At 32.7% G+C, this 15,930-nt stretch overlaps 3 protein-coding genes across 3 annotated transcripts; all 3 read right to left on the bottom strand.

Moving 5' to 3' along the window:
- Window positions 1-3,094: 3,094 nt before the first annotated feature.
- LOC134711601 (toll-like receptor 4) lies at window positions 3,095-5,759 on the bottom strand. The gene is made up of 2 exons (XM_063572298.1): window positions 5,658-5,759; window positions 3,095-5,341 (listed from the first exon to the last, which is right to left on the bottom strand). Exon 2 carries the CDS (start codon window positions 5,317-5,319, stop codon window positions 3,169-3,171), a length of 2,151 nt encoding a protein of 716 aa, XP_063428368.1. The 5' UTR covers window positions 5,320-5,341; window positions 5,658-5,759; the 3' UTR covers window positions 3,095-3,168.
- Window positions 5,760-6,142: 383 nt separating this feature from the next.
- Window positions 6,143-8,633, bottom strand: LOC134710818 (toll-like receptor 4). Its single transcript, XM_063571215.1, has 2 exons — window positions 8,567-8,633; window positions 6,143-7,821 (listed from the first exon to the last, which is right to left on the bottom strand). The coding sequence occupies exon 2, from the start codon at window positions 7,343-7,345 to the stop codon at window positions 6,143-6,145; it is 1,203 nt and encodes a 400-aa protein (XP_063427285.1). The 5' UTR covers window positions 7,346-7,821; window positions 8,567-8,633.
- A 5,232-nt stretch (window positions 8,634-13,865) lies between these two features.
- LOC134710817 (toll-like receptor 4) lies at window positions 13,866-15,483 on the bottom strand. Its single transcript, XM_063571214.1, has 2 exons — window positions 14,673-15,483; window positions 13,866-14,407 (listed from the first exon to the last, which is right to left on the bottom strand). The coding sequence occupies exons 1-2, from the start codon at window positions 15,481-15,483 to the stop codon at window positions 13,866-13,868; spliced, it is 1,353 nt and encodes a 450-aa protein (XP_063427284.1).
- Between the last annotated feature and the right edge of the window lie 447 nt (window positions 15,484-15,930).

The following is a 15,930-nucleotide window of genomic DNA, read 5'->3' as shown; positions in this document are numbered from 1 at the left end:
TATGGATTTGATTGATTGTTGATTGTATAACATTTAGTGGCAAATATTTCAAGCATATTCAGGACGAAAGCAAATTAACAAAAAATACAACCAGTTGGTCCTGTGATAGCGAACGTCCACGGAGAAGTTGGAGAAATTAGGACTGCCACTGGAAAATCAGGGTGTATTGAATAGCGACTGAAATTTCCCCTTGCAACAGGTTACCTACTGACTCCATAAAAGAGTTGTTGCAAGGGTTCTTAATGTGTTGAGAATGTTGCCATCCTCTTTTCACAAGGTATCAGATTTAACATCTCAATTTGATTAAAAGTGGCTGCATATGTATACATTAGGCACAGCCAAAACGACACCTCACTATGAGAAGAGTTTTACTGCATATATGTGGCCAATATACAATAGTATAAGAAGTTTTTTTATGTTTTCTGTGTGTCTGTTTGTCCCTCGGGGCTCGCTGGACATTGAAATGTGATAGTGTGGGCAGAGCATATTGTCCTTTGGACATATATTACTTCTCATAAGAGTAATCTAAGACAATTTTGTTGTTCTTGATAAGCCCCTTAAATGCTTATTACTTTAACAGTTTTAAATTAAAAAAAAATTGCCTTTAAAGTAAAAGGGTTGAGATCTCATAAACATGTTTAACCCCACCGCATTTATGCGCCTGTTCCAAGTCAGGAGCCTCTGGCCTTTGTAAGTCTTGTATTATTTTTAATTTTAGTTTCTTGTGTACAATTTAGAGTTTAGTATGGCGTTCATTATCACTGACCTAGTAAATATATATTTAGGGGCCAAATGAAGGACGCCTCTGGGTGAGGGAATTTCTCTCTGCATTGGAGACCTGATGGTGACCTTCTGCTGTTGTCTGTTCTATGGTCGGGTTGTTGTCTCTTTGACACATTCCCCATTTCCATTCTCAATTTATTATGTATAGATTGGTTTTGTTTATAGTTGAAGGCTGTATGGGGACCTGTAATTGTTCACATCATTGTCCTTTGGCCTTTGTTGAAATTTGTCTTGATTGTAATCATACTTTATCTCCTATGGGCTAGGTGAGTTTTTCCATCACTTGGCATCTGCCAGCCATCCGTCTATTGTCTGTAAAAGAGGGACGAAAGACATCAAAGGGACAGTCAAACTCGTAAATCTAAAACAAACTGACAACGCCATGGCTAAAAATGAAAAAGACAAACAGAAAAACAATAGTACACATGACACAACATAGACAACTAAAGAATAAAAAACACGAACCCCACCAAAAACTAGGGGTGATCTCAGGTGCTCCGGAAGGGTAAGCAGATCCTGTAAACTTTTCTTCAGAAATCTTCTCCTTTGAAACTGCATAATGGATTAAAGTTTGTCTGCTTCATCAATAAAATGTCCACAATAATTGAGTCCTTATAACAGCTTCTGTAGTGCAATTAGGCTCATATTGTAAATCTATAGTTAATTTAGGAAAAAAGTCCTGTTAAAAAGGGTCATTACAGAAAGCTCTATCTACCTTGAAAATTTTGGAAATAGATAACTGTTTACCTTTTTCGAAGTTATTGCCCCTGAAATGTTGATTCATTTAAAACAAAAAATTGAGGCATTTCCTTGGTATTATTTGAATAAATATAGAAGCTAGTTTTAAAGTGTTAATTGAAAAAATTATATGCGTGACAAGATGATTCCACCCTGAAAATAGGAGAAAATCTATTAACTTATTTGAAGTTATTGCTCCAGAAATATTGGTGATTTTTGGGGGAGCAATAAGTGGCTGTTATCACGAAAAACAAATGAGCAAGGTTGAAAGAGTAAATTGCAAAAATGATCAGCACAATTAGATTACTGACTACTGGGCTGGTGATACCCTCTGGGATTTAAAACTCCACCAGCAGTGGCATCGACCCAGTTGTTGAAATAAACTCATCATAGATACCAGGATAAAGTTTTGCATTTACACCAGACGCCCGTTTCGTCTACATAAGAGTGAAATAAATAAAAAGGTCAAATAAAGTACGAAGTCGAAGAGCATTCAGGACCAATATTCATAAAAGTTTTGCCAAATACAACTAAGGTAATATATTCCTGAGGTTGAAAAACATTAGTATTTCAAAAATTCAAAAGTTTTGTGAACAGTTAATTTATAAATATTTCTATATCAATGACAATTCATGTCAATTTGGACATAAAGTGATACTCTTAACCTAACATCCGTCTGTACCTATTTCGTTTTCGAACTTTTTAGATCCCTGTCCCACATTTGATGAAAGACAATAACAATCAAAACCAAGGAGAAAACCAAGACTCACAAAACCGAGTTATAAATAAGAAACAACCCGAACTCCACGAAAGACCGGGAGTGAAATCAGGTTCTCTGGAAGGGTAAGCATTTCTGCACCGTATACGGCACCCGTCATGTTATTTCTTTGTACAGTTCGGTAATGATGGAAGGTTATTAAGGCTGAGGAAGAATATCAGATATGATTTCTGATACACTTTTGTCATAATGGTCAATCAGCTCATGATGGCGACCGTAAAATTTCTTGAGTGATGACCTTAATTTGATTGATTCATAGCCCTGTCTTAGCAACTTTTGAGAAAGCAGTATTCCTCGTTCAACAAAATCAACGTACTTTGAGCTAGCTCTACTAGAGTAACGTATCAATTGAGACACATATATATTACTCCATATGAAGCTGGGATGTTGCTACACAGAAATGGAAAGTTGACTATAGGACAATTAAAATCATCGCATATGCAACGCTAAGAACCATTACTGGCAGACAGAGTTTGAATTTTGTCAGTGAGTCACTTACCGTTCTAGAGCTATGCTGCTGTTCAACTTAAAAAATGAAAAGCTTAAGAAGGGATCATATGATTCAAAGAAAGTTCTCCTCAATACACTGTGCCGTATAAACTATCAAAAGGTATAAAAAAAACACCACACACTTAAATAAAGCTAACCAGCCAGTGCTATATAAGGATTATGCTTCCAGTTTTTTTCTTCTCGAAAATCATAAGGATCCTTAATTTGAGACTTATAATATGTTATAGGCGAGGAAATCTCTTTGTCGAGATATGTATGGAATACCTAAATAAATTTCATCACTAATTCAACTTACACAACACTTTTTACTCGGGTCCTTCAGGTAAAGTAGAGACTAGAAAAAAACTTTAATAGTTATGTCATGAATGAATAGCTTCTTGAATTTTATCCCAGAACACAATATTTCCTTCTTCGTCATTGGGATATTCGATGTAAGACTGTTTCTCTATAAGTTCAAGCATCATAAGTGGCATTTCTTTTGGTTGAATTTGCTCTAGAAATACTAGAAAAATAATATTTCGTCCATCCCGAGAATAAATGTTTTCCATTCGGGCCATGTTGAATTCAAACATACAATAGTAAGACTCAAAAAACTTTCTTGTTATTATGCAAACCGTCTTTCTGCTGTCATGTATAGCGTTTGTAATATTGACTGTTATCTCTTGGCCTGGTAGGAAGTCTCGTTGGTGCACGCATAATTTAGCATTCCCTTCAGTTTCTAAGTTTGCAATGCAATCTTGTAATACAAATGCTCTATCATCATCACAATACGAGATAAAAGCATCGTACGTGTATTCCCCGTTGTCTATGGAAGCCTTGTAATTGTAGTGTTTCCTTTTGGCAAGGTAAAACATGTATCGAAGTTTCCATCTGTATTTATACACTAAAGCCAAAACAATAACGGTCAACATGACTGCCAAGCCTACAGACAACGCTATGACTAAGGTTGTATATGACGTACATCCATTCTGTACTTGCTGTATTAATGAGTTTATTGGGTAGAAACTAAAACCAGTCCCATCTTCTAAATTACACTTTTCGTTAAGCAGCAAATCAACTTTCGTTTTGAAAATCCACTTTAAAAACGGCAGTGTGTTGCAGGTACATCGCAATGCATTTTTTTGTAAATTAACTGTGAAATGGGTAATTTTAGACAGGCCATCGAACATTGCCATAGCTTTCTCGTCTAATGTCGTAAAATTATTGCTTGATAAATCCAAATACCGAAGACTTTTCAATTGAGAAACATCAAAAGTAACCTTTTGCAGCTTGTTATCATTCAGATTGATATATTTTAAATTTGGCTGTCCCTTGAATAATACAAATGTTAGATTTTCAATACCATTCATCGACAAATCTATGAACTCTAGCCTGCTAGATTGTTTTGACATTTTATAACTGCGAGTACTTAGAAATCTTCCTAGATAATTATTTTGTAGACTTAGATTTCGAATATTCTCTAAATCTAACGCAAACTTCTCGAGTTTATTACTGGAAAGATTCAGTTCTTGTAAACTTGGAGGAGGTGGATAAAGTTTAGACGGTGGAAAGCTTTCACCAAGTCTATTGTCGGTCATTCTCAGATTCTTTAGAGACGAGATGTTTAAATTTAAACTTATTGGATTCCATGGATAATATTCAAAACTACACGAAAAGGTGTTTTCAAATGACAAAGTTTCTATTGGTGTCAGTTTCAGCTCCTTTGTCAGACTATCAAACTGTAGTAAATCTTGTACCAAATTGTTTACTAAACGGTGCACGTAAAGTTGTCTTGTGCTTTGTAGACTTTGGTGTCCACCCGAGATGATAAACATATCACACTGATTGTCAAAAGAAATGTTTGTCAAATGTGGAAGAAACTGGAAAGTTTTTTCATCAATGTATACTGGATAATAACATCTTCCGATATTGAGAGAAATAAGATGCTTTAAATATTTATATCCGTCTCCAAATATAATATGTGTGGCGGATTGTATAGGAACGTCTAATTCCAATTTCTCCAATGTCTTCAAGTCTGATATTGCTTGATCCGAGATCACTTTTGTACTTTTACTAACCTTTTTAGTTGTACTTTTAATGCACAGATGTTTAAGAGAGACTAACGGGATAAAAACACCGTTTGGAAACATTTCATACGCTATTGGATTGTCATTTAAGTTTAATACTTTGAGTTCTCTCAATCCCTTAAAAGAGTGTAATTTCAAAAGATTAATCTTATTATCTGATAAATCCAACATGTATAGATTCGTTAAACTTTGAAATACGTTGTCCTCTATTTCCAATATACAGTTATGTTGCAGGTTTAAAATGTAAACATTTCGTGGAACTTTGGGAATTTCTGTTAGTTTACCGTTCGCACAATCAACATGTAATTGCGATGTTCCTGTCGCATTTGAGCACCGGCACTGAGTATTAAAAATACACACGGAGGATAATTTTAAATCGGCATCCATTTTAACACTAAGGCAAGTTGACACAAATAGAAAATTAACAATTGCATTTATCAGCATTGTCCTTTGTTGGTTAAGGGACCTGTAAAATATAAACCTTTTTCATATAAATGTTTATTTAAATGCAACAATAATAGAAAACTACTAATATTTCCATATTCACAAAGTAATCAAAAAGAGACTTGTTTTTTGTATTGTATTATGAAATCAAAAATCAATATCGAAACATGTTAATTTTTCGTTTTCACTACTAAAAAAAAAACCCCAAAAAACAAACAAAAAAAAATAGACGTAGAAAGCAGTAATCTATTCCAGATAGCCGTTTCAATCTCAATTTTACAAGGCATTTTGTATTTTATTTGTTTATTATGATTGTATTAAAAAAATATTTAACTTACTTTCCTTGTACTGAATGATTTAGATTGGTTGAAGGATGTTTTCTGAAACTGAAAATTATATACTAGTAATCAAGTCAGTCTCGTGATACTTCCTGTTTTTACGTCATATTCATTCATCACAAAGAGGAAATTATTTTGCTTAAAATGTTTAAAAACCTGAATATCCTGTCTGTATATCATTTGATAGTTTTTTTTTCAAATTTTCAAATTAAATTGGCAACTATTTAACATATAAATATTCAGACCTTCAAAGTCAATAAATCATAACAAAGGGTGCATAAAATATTATGTATATCTTCCCGATGCATGCCTGAGTAGTATTTAGAGTGGTTTTGGTATACTGCTAGTTTTTATATAGAATATTACTGAAAGCAATGCGTTTAACAGTCTCCAATCGAAAAAATACCAAACTCCGAGGAAAATTCAAAACGGAAAGTCCCTTAACAATTGACAAAATAAAAGCTCAAACACATCAAACGAACTATTCACAACATTTCTATCCATCTGTATTTATATACTAAAGCAAACACTACAACGGCCAAAATGACTGCCAAGACCGTAGTCAAACCAATAATTAAGGATGTATATGTCGTACATCCTTTCTGTAGTTGCTGTATTATTGAGTCTATTGAGCTGAAACTCACGATCGTCCCATCTCCTAAAGTACAATTATCGTTAATCAGTACATCAACTTTTGTTTTGGTGGTCCACTTTAGGAATGGCAATGTTTTACATGTACAGTGCAATGCATTGTTTCGTAAATTTACTATGAAGGACGTTTTTTTAGATAGAACATCGAAATTTTCCATAGCATTTTTGTCTAATGTCGTAAAATTGTTTGTTGATAAATTTAAATAACGAAGATAATGCAATCGAGAAACTCGAAATGTCATCTTTTGCAACTTGTTACGACTAAGGTTGATATATTTTAAATTTGGTTGTCCCTGAAATATTCGAAATGTAAGTTTTTCAATATGATTCATCGACAAATCTATATATTCAAGTTTGCTGTTAATTGTCCTTGACCTTTTATATCTATGAGAACTTAAAAATGCTCCAAGAAGGTTCTTTTGTAGATTTAGCTTTCGAATATTCCCTAAATCTAACACAAACATGTAAAGTCTATTACTGGAAAGATTCAGTTCTTGTAAGCTAGAAGGAGGAGCATTAAGTTTAGACGATGAAAAGCTTTCATAAAGTTTATTACCGGTCATTCGTAATTTTTTTAGAGACGAGTTGTAGAAACTTTCACTAATTGGGTTCCAAGGGAAGTAATCCAAACTATTTGGAAAAGTCTTTTGAAAGGTCAATGTTTCAATGGGTGTCCGTTTTAATTCGTTTGTAAAACTATTAAAATATGATAAATTTTGTACGGAAATTAAATGGTGAACGTAAAGTTGTCTTACGCTTTGTAGACTTTGATGCCCTCCGGGGAAAATAGACATTCGACAATGCATGTCAAAAGAAATATTTGTCAAAAGAGGCATAAACTGGAAGATTTTTCTATCAACAAAAACTTGAATATAACATAAGCCAATATTGAGAGAACTAAGATTAATTAAATATTTATATCCTTCTCCAAACATAATGTCTTTTTTTGATTTTGCACGAATGTCTATTTCCAATTTCTCCAATGTTTTCAAATCTGACATTGTTTTATCTGAAAACATGTTTCTATGTCTATTCATAGCTTGAAATGTACGTTTAATGTAAAGACGTTTGAGAGATACTAACGGGATAAACGTTCCATTTGGAAAATCTGTATATTGTATTGGGTTGTCATTTAAGTTTAACTCTTCTAGTTCTCCCAATCCCTCAAAAGAGTTTGATTTCAAACTGATAATTTCATTATGTGATAAATCCAATAAGGATATAGTGTCGTTAAATTTTGAAATACGTTGTCCTCTATTTTCCTGATAATGTTATGTTGGAGATTAAAATTAAAAACATTTCGTGGAACTTCTGGAATTTTCTTAACCATACTGTGTGCGCAATTCACATGTAATTTTGATGTTCCTGTCTCATTAAAACACCGGCACCTTGTATTGAAAATACACACTGAGGAGAATTTTGAATCAGCATTCATCCTCTCACTTAGGAAAGTAGACACAAATAAAAAATTAACCAGTACAATTATTAGCATTGTCCTTTGTTGATAAATGACCTGTAAAATATATAACACATATCCTATATATGAATTTGTAAACGTGATACCACAAAAGCATGTATGTTTGAGACATTTGTTTCCAATAGTTGAATTGAAAAATGCAAAAAAGAAATATGGTCGAAACTCCCACTTAAGTGAACTTTCACGAAATCCGACTTTCGCAGTTCTAGTTTGTCCCACTTTTGATTAAACCAATATGTTAAATCATCCTATAATCCTACTTTTGCGATTGCTTTTTTCTGAAACATTTTATTAAATATACACAGTGTCTCTTTAATTCCCAACTGAGGGTCGTTTCGGAATAGAGTAAATAATAAATGTTGTCTGATATCAAAAATTGTTTCAACATCTTTTCTTCAAAGGAAACAAATGATATTTGGTCAAGATAGATATCGAAAATATAGAAAACCTGCATGTCACGGAGACAGAGTAAAATTGTTTATTTCATACAACATGTATATTTTAATAGAACAGGATTGATTTTTTTACCACTCGAAAAAAACACCCACATTTACGTTAATGCATAAAACCACGACCGGTACTTATCGTTTTTGTAATTGTTTATGGTATCAAAACGGCATATCGAAACTTTTAACTTGTAAGGTTTCTTTATGGACGAATAAAGCAATTTAAACCTTTCAGTAACAAATTATAAATAGCCATTACAATCTCAATTTGATAAGCATCTATAGTTTCAATATTCATTTTAGAAAAAGTTGAATTACAAAAAAGAAACACTTACTTGTCATGTACTGCCGGCTGTAACATAAACAAGTGGCGATCCACTTATTGATTGAAGGGTGTTGTCGAAACCAAAATTATAGAATTATGTCAATCTGGTCGAACTTCCTGTTTCTACATAATCATCACAAAGTGGAAATTAATTTGTTTTTAATTTGTTTAAAATTATCAACTTTTGACAGATAATTTTCTGTCTGTATATCATTTGATAGCAAAAATTTAAACTAACTTTGCAAGGAGTTAACACCAAGTTAACATAATTAAATATGCAAACTTTCAAAGTCAATGAACCATAACAGAGGGTTCAAGGCAAAATATCTTCCTTTTGTTCTCTTCTTTTATGTACAGAAAACCATAAAAAAAAATGAATTGCTTTCGGGTGCATCCCTGAGTGAGTATATAGTATTTCTCATCAGAAACGAAGAGTTTACAATACTACTTTTGTACACTAATCATAAAGATAAATGAAAATTTAGCCCAGTTATGCATGAATATTTTGATTTATAAAGGATGTCAAATATAGAATGTTTGTCTATCAAGAGTAGACAATGATCAGTGTGGATAGTATTGATCGGTTTAGTATTTTTGACAGTGTTTATGTCAAATAAATTTTCTGTTTGATTTTTTTTCTAGGATTCTATATAGGTTAATCTGTATCCAACAGTGAATGCTATTCTGAATTAGAGACTAGTACATGTACGAATCATTCAAAATAAGAAATGCTGTCTATTCAGAATACGCATTCTTAATGATCCAGATTGTGACGGAAAAAACCCAACTATTTGTCAAAATCATGATAAGTACGAGTTTCTGAGAAGTTGTATGTATGAACTTGGCGTATGGTTCCAATTATGGTTCATAGTGATGTTAATTTTTTAGTTGACCAGTTAAGGACTAACCACTATATATCATTAGTGAATGTCTTGTAAGTGTTCGAAATCTTAGAAGAAACTAAGTGTATATTAGCCTTTCAGTTGTAAGTAGTGACAACCTCGATTGATGCATTGGTGCGCTTGCAATACTTTTGTTGTGTGATTTTAGTTCTTTCTTTGAACACGTTTTCCTTCTTGATTCTGAAAGTCTTGATGAACATATATGAAAGAAAATCTTCTAGAATTAGATGGAAACCAACTGATACTTAGATTAACACAGTCCTTATTCGTCTGCGTTCTAAGGTAACAACTGTATTATTTTGTTTATAAATCTATAACACTCTATAATCCAACTGTTGTGTCCTAACGCAATAATGTTTGTGTCCTGATACACAAGTCTTATGGTCTTCACTGGACATAATTTAGCTTATAACATAAATATCAAATAGTATCGAGTAAAGCCAACAAAGGTATACTACGGGTAAAAATTAAAAAAAATGATTAAGAGAAAGCAAATTCGGATTACACATGAAAACTAAGGGAACATATTAACTATGGAACAACAGGAACACTGTATTGCAACAAAAACATACGACAACTCACATACCCACGGACTATTAATAAACGGATAACAAATGCCATATGCATGACCTGGTACAGGACATTTTAAGAAATATACTACGTGACAAGCATACAATACAAAGAAACGCAAGAACACTCAGCACAGAGAAATGGATAAATAAGAAATATGATTGTAGATTACAACATTTAAACTGTATAACAATAACGAACATATTCGGACACCAAACTGCGGTTCACACGAATGGGTAAACACCATAATAAATCAAATATAGACAATCTATTACTTAATGAAAATCATGAATTTCGATTTCTTTGTATCAACATTCATCGAGTGGTCGAAATTACCGAACTGCTGTATCACTAGCCTGTCAACAGCGAGGTTGTTAGTTCGAATCCTGAACGTGGCAAGTAGGTTCAACTCAAAATCTTATTTGAATAGTATTGTCAATTTTTCTACCGACCGGAAGGTTGGTGAATCTCTCCCATCACTCCAGCTATAATGAGATGAGGTATGATCTCCTATTATGTAACTTAGCACCAAAATTGAAATGAGGTAGATGTAAGCAATAATAGTCAACCATACGACTTTTGATAAGTACATACACGTATACCGTACAGTCGGCATACATGAGAAATATAAGAGCCTAATCGATAAATTTTACGACCGCAATAACCATTTGGTTGATCGTTATGGAACATCCCTTCATAGATGATAGTGAATATATATTTTTATGTCGTTACCGCCCCATTTATCCCGAATGTCACCAACCGAATTAGATTTATTACCAGGCTTTTACTAAAATGAATAACATGACAGGCTACAAGTTGAGCAGGAACTGCTTACCCTTTCGGAGTTACTTAGATCACCCACAGTTTTGGGTAGTGTTATTTTGGCTGTCTTTAGTTTTCTATGTTCTGTTTTATGTACTATGTTTTGTCTGTTTATCTTTTGATTTTTAAGCCAGGACGTTAGCAATTAATTTGAATGTCCTTTTGATATCTTTCGTCTCTCTTTTATATCAAAACAGTTTACGAAAAACAAATATGACAGACATGAACCAACAACAATTACTGAAGCATATGCTCATGGCTTAGGACAGACACATAAATGATGTAATGGGGAAAATATGTTTGAATAGATCATAGATACAAAGCAGAAAAAAAATATTTAACAAAATCACTGACTGGATGTGGCAGATTTTATCTATCGGATCACCAGTGATGGTGATATAAGGCTGAATAGTAATCAAAAGTACCAGGATTATAATTTTATACGCCAGACGCGCGTTTCGTCTACATAAGACTCATCAGTGACGCTCAGATCAAAAAAGTTAAAAAGCCAAATAAATACAAAGTTGAAGAGCATTGAGGATTCAAAATTCCAAAAAGTTGTGCCAAATACGGCTAAGGAAATCTACTCCTGGGGTAAGAAAATCCTTAGTTTTTCGAAAAATTCAAAGTTTTGTAAACAGAAAATTTATTAAAATGACCATATAATTGATATTCATGTCAACACCGAAGTGCTGACTACTGGGCTGGTGATACCCTCGGGGACGAAACTGAAAACACATTCTGTATATACAATTCGTTTTAATATCAGCTAAACAATGTTAGATATGTAAATTGCGGAAGTAATTTTTTGTTCTTTCCTATACGTCATCACTGGTGACCCGATGGATAAAATTCGTCGTAGAGTTGTCACTGGTTTTGACGTTATTATAGTATAATTATTTCTGTGAGATAGATAGGTTCATATAGTTTTATTTGATTTATTATACAAAACAATGAAAATACAGTTAACAATTTTAAAGACAAGACAAGAATACACACTAATACAGCTATGTTAAGCTGGGAAAATCAAAAACACAGTAGCAGTAAGCATATATCACCTGTAAAGAAAGCATTGGTCACTATGTCAATTATGATTGATGTCAAAGGAAAATACAAAATCATAAATGTTACCAAACGATTGAAATACTGACATTGAAACACACAAATCTACACCTCGGATACTTTATAAACATAAAATTTAAATGCATAGTTATAAGTGGTCATACTTTAAAACTTTTCCCATCTTCATGGTATTGTGATTAAAAAAGAACCTTGATGTACTCCATCTTTCTTTGTGCTTGCATATAAATCAACACTCCTTTTACAGTTTATGTTACACACATTTGTATAACGAATAGTTCTTTTCATATATCTGTATAACTAAGACGACATATAGTGTTTTGTAATTCATTCTTTTTTTGTTGATTTGTAAAGGTATGATTATTTTTTATATATTATTTTTGGTTTTCTAATGTGATGTGAAAATTACAAAAAAAACCACTTCCGTGTGAAAAAAATAATACGTGAAGTTTGATTCTAAATTTTAAGCAGAAAAAAATCTTAAAGAGAAGTGAAAAAATTTTTAGGGCTTTTTATCAATTAACACTGCTGATGTTTTGTCAGTTTAAACTGCTGATTTTTTTGTCATTCTTTTCTTTTCAAATACAACTGATGTTTAATGTCGTTGCTTTGGCACGGTAAAGATGACATACTAGTAATGTTTATACCTTAGAAACACATGAACAATGTTGGAACAGTTTTCGATAACTAAAAAAGTTATAATGTGTTATTCAAGTGAACGGGAATCTTCTATACAACGTGTCAACCAGCTCAGCGGACCATACTTGTCCCTAGAACACAGCTATTTCGTAGTGCATTTCTTTTAGAAAATAAATTCAAATTTAAAAAATCGCACCTGCTCTTTCTCAAAAAGATTTTTACAGTGTAGTGTACTACCAGTGAAACAAATAATAACAAAATTATAAAAACTTCTACCAGCTCTGACTCAAAATATTGATAATTCTGTGTTAAGGGGGTGTAAAATTCAGTTTGATAGCTTCAAACGCGATAAAATTTGACCTTTCAGAACTGGACCTATTCACTACTTAACATAAATATTCAGCACCTAATTTTTTTGACATGTAATTACATCTCCCTACTTAATATTTCATGCATTTGGCATCAATAAATAGACTGGGAAAGTGTATCAAATAAAACATGCAAGTTATACACTGTTTACACTAGTTACTATATTCGTAGACAACGAAAACCAAAGGACAATAACTGTGTCCTTGGACCACTAGTTTTGAAATTACATAATTTTGAAATTCAATTAGTGCACGTATAAGTTTTATTGATAACGTTTTTCAAAGGTGTTTTGTTTTCAAATATTATTTTGTTGACAGCTCAGCAAAATATAGAATCAATTTGAAGGTGTTCGCTACGAGTGCGAAATGCTATTGATTTAATAACCAGACGAGTGTTTAATATAAAAATGAAGATGTGGTATGATTGTCATTGAGACAACTTCCCACAAGAGACCAAAATAACACAGAAATTAACAACTATAGGTCACCGTACGGCTTTCAACAATAAGAAAAGCCCATAACTTATAGTCAGCTATAAAAGGCCCCGAAATGACAGTGTTAAACAATTCAAACGAGAAAACTAACGGCCTAATTTATGTAAAAAACAAAAAAATGAACGAAAATCAATTTGTAACTCATAAAGCAACGACAACTGAATTACGGGTACCTGACTAGAGAAAGGCAAATACATAGAGAACGTAGCGAGGTTAAACATGTAACCATGCTTAGGCTACCTCTTTTGAACAACCAAAATAACCGCAAACTATCGTAGCCTCCTTTTTTGAAGATTTATAATGTCTACAGATAAAGGAATTGTTTTTGCATTATCTATTAAATTTATACGATCCTTTTTTTTTTGCTTGTTATTTCCTCATATTGATGAAAATACATAATAAAAATGAATATAAAAAACCTTTGCAGAACCAATTCAGTTTTGCAACAAATGTCGTGAATGAATAGCTTCTTTTATTTTTTCCCAGAACACAACATTCCCTTTTTCGTCATTTGGATATTCAATGTAAGACTGTTTCTCTATAAGTTCGAGCATCATAAGTGGCATTTCTTTTGGTTGAATTTGCTTGAGAAATACTAGGAAAATGATATTTCTTCCATCCCGAGAATAAATGTTTTCCATCCGGGCCATATTAAATTCAAACATACAGTAATAAGACTCAAAAAACTTTCTCGTTATAATGCAAACTGTCTTTCTGCTTTCATGGATGGCGTTTGTAATATTGACTGTTATCTCTTGGCCTGGTAGGAAATCTCGTTGGTGCACGCATAATTTAGCGTTCCCTTCAGTTTCTAAATTTGCAATGCAATCTTTTAATACAAATGTTCTATCATCATCACAGTACGAGATAAAAGCATCGTAAGTGTATTCCCCGTTGTCTATGGAAGCCTTGTAATTGTAGTGTTTACTTTTTGCAAGATAAAACATGTATCGAAGTTTCCATCTGTATTTATACACTAAAGCAAAAAAAAAGAATGGTTAAGATAACAACCAACCCTACAGACAAAGCAATTATTAAGTACGTATATGTACTGCATTTTTTCTGTAGTTGCTGTATTATTGGATCTATTGGATTGAAACTTACAACGGTCCCATCTTCTAAATTACACTTTTCGTTAAGCAGCAAATCAACTTTCGTTTTTGAAATCCACTTTAAGAACGGCAGTGTGTTACAGGTACATTGCATTGCATTATTTTGTAAATTAAGTGTAAAAAAAGTACTTTTAGACAGACCATCGAACATTGCCATAGCCTTTTCGTCTAATGTCGTGAAATTGTTTCTTGATAAATCTAAATAATGAAGATCATTCAATCGAGAAACATCAAATGTAATCTTTTGCAACTTATTATGACTAAGATTGATATATTTTAATTTTGGTTGGCCCTTAAATAATATGAATGTAAGCATTTCAATACTATTCGCTGATAAATCTATGTACTCAAGACTGCTAGATTCTTTCGACATTTTATAACTATGAGTACTTAGAAATCCTCCTAGATAATTATTTTGTAGACTGAGATTTCGAATATTCCCTAAATCTAACGAAAACTTTTCGAGTATATTGCTGGAAAGTTTCAGCACTTGTAAACTTGAAGGAGGAGGATCGAGTTTAGATACTGGAAAACTTTCTCCAAGTTTATTTTCAGTCATCAGCAGTTCTTTTAAAGACGAGTTCTGCAAATTTCTGCTTATCGGATTCCATGGATAGTAACGGTCTTCAAAACCCTCTGCAAAAGTGTTTTGAAATGACAATGTTTCGACTGGAGTCAGCCTCAATTCATTTGTAAAGTTATTAAGATATGGAAGTAGCGTGTCAACTAAACGATGAACGTAAAATTCTTTGATGTTTTTCAAACTTCGATGTCCACCAGGTGTGATATGAATCTTACACTTTTCGTCAAATGAAATACGTGTTAAAAGTGGCATATACTCGAAGATTTGTGCATTGATCAGAACATCTATTTCCAACTTCTCCAGTGACTTCAAATGTGATATCGTTTTATCTGAGAAAATAGAACTAACAGCTGCCATGAAAATTTTACTTTTAATGCAAAGACGTCGAAGGGATACCAATGGGATGAAACCTTCGTTTGGAAATTTTGTATAATCTAAAGGATTGTAATTCAAGTTTAACTCCTTCAGTTTTCCTAATCCACCAAAAGAGTGTAACTTTATACCTTTGATTTTGTTGTATGATAAATCCAAGATTGACAGATTCGATAAAGAATGAAATGCGGTATCGCTTATTACGCGTATACGGTTATTTTGCAGATTTAAAATGTAAGTATTCGGTGGAAAGTTTTCTGTTCCTACTTTATTATAGCAGCGGCAATGTATATTGAATGTACACACATAAGACAAGGCCACATCGGAATCTGTCTTGACACATAAGAAAGTTGATACAAGTAAATGATTAATAATTGCAGTTATCCGCATTGTTCTTTTTGTTTACTAAGTAACCTGTGAAATATAAAATTA

This window comes from Mytilus trossulus, chromosome 3, assembly GCF_036588685.1.
Source record: "Mytilus trossulus isolate FHL-02 chromosome 3, PNRI_Mtr1.1.1.hap1, whole genome shotgun sequence".
NCBI classification, from domain to species: Eukaryota; Metazoa; Mollusca; class Bivalvia; order Mytilida; family Mytilidae; genus Mytilus; species Mytilus trossulus.
The sequence above is the reverse complement of the archived record's forward strand: the minus strand, read 5'-3'. Positions and strand labels throughout refer to the sequence as shown.

Excerpts from the sequence above, each read along its gene's own strand:
- LOC134711601 (XM_063572298.1), bottom strand. The coding sequence starts at position 5,319 with ATGCTGATAAATGCAATTGTTAATTTTCTATTTGTGTCAACTTGCCTT.
- LOC134710818 (XM_063571215.1), bottom strand. The coding sequence starts at position 7,345 with ATGAATAGACATAGAAACATGTTTTCAGATAAAACAATGTCAGATTTG.
- LOC134710817 (XM_063571214.1), bottom strand. The coding sequence starts at position 15,483 with ATGGCAGCTGTTAGTTCTATTTTCTCAGATAAAACGATATCACATTTG. Across the intron at positions 14,408-14,672 it reads GTTCGATGGTCTGTCTAAAA|TGTATAAATACAGATGGAAA; the intron begins GTACTTTTTTTA and ends TTTTTGCTTTAG.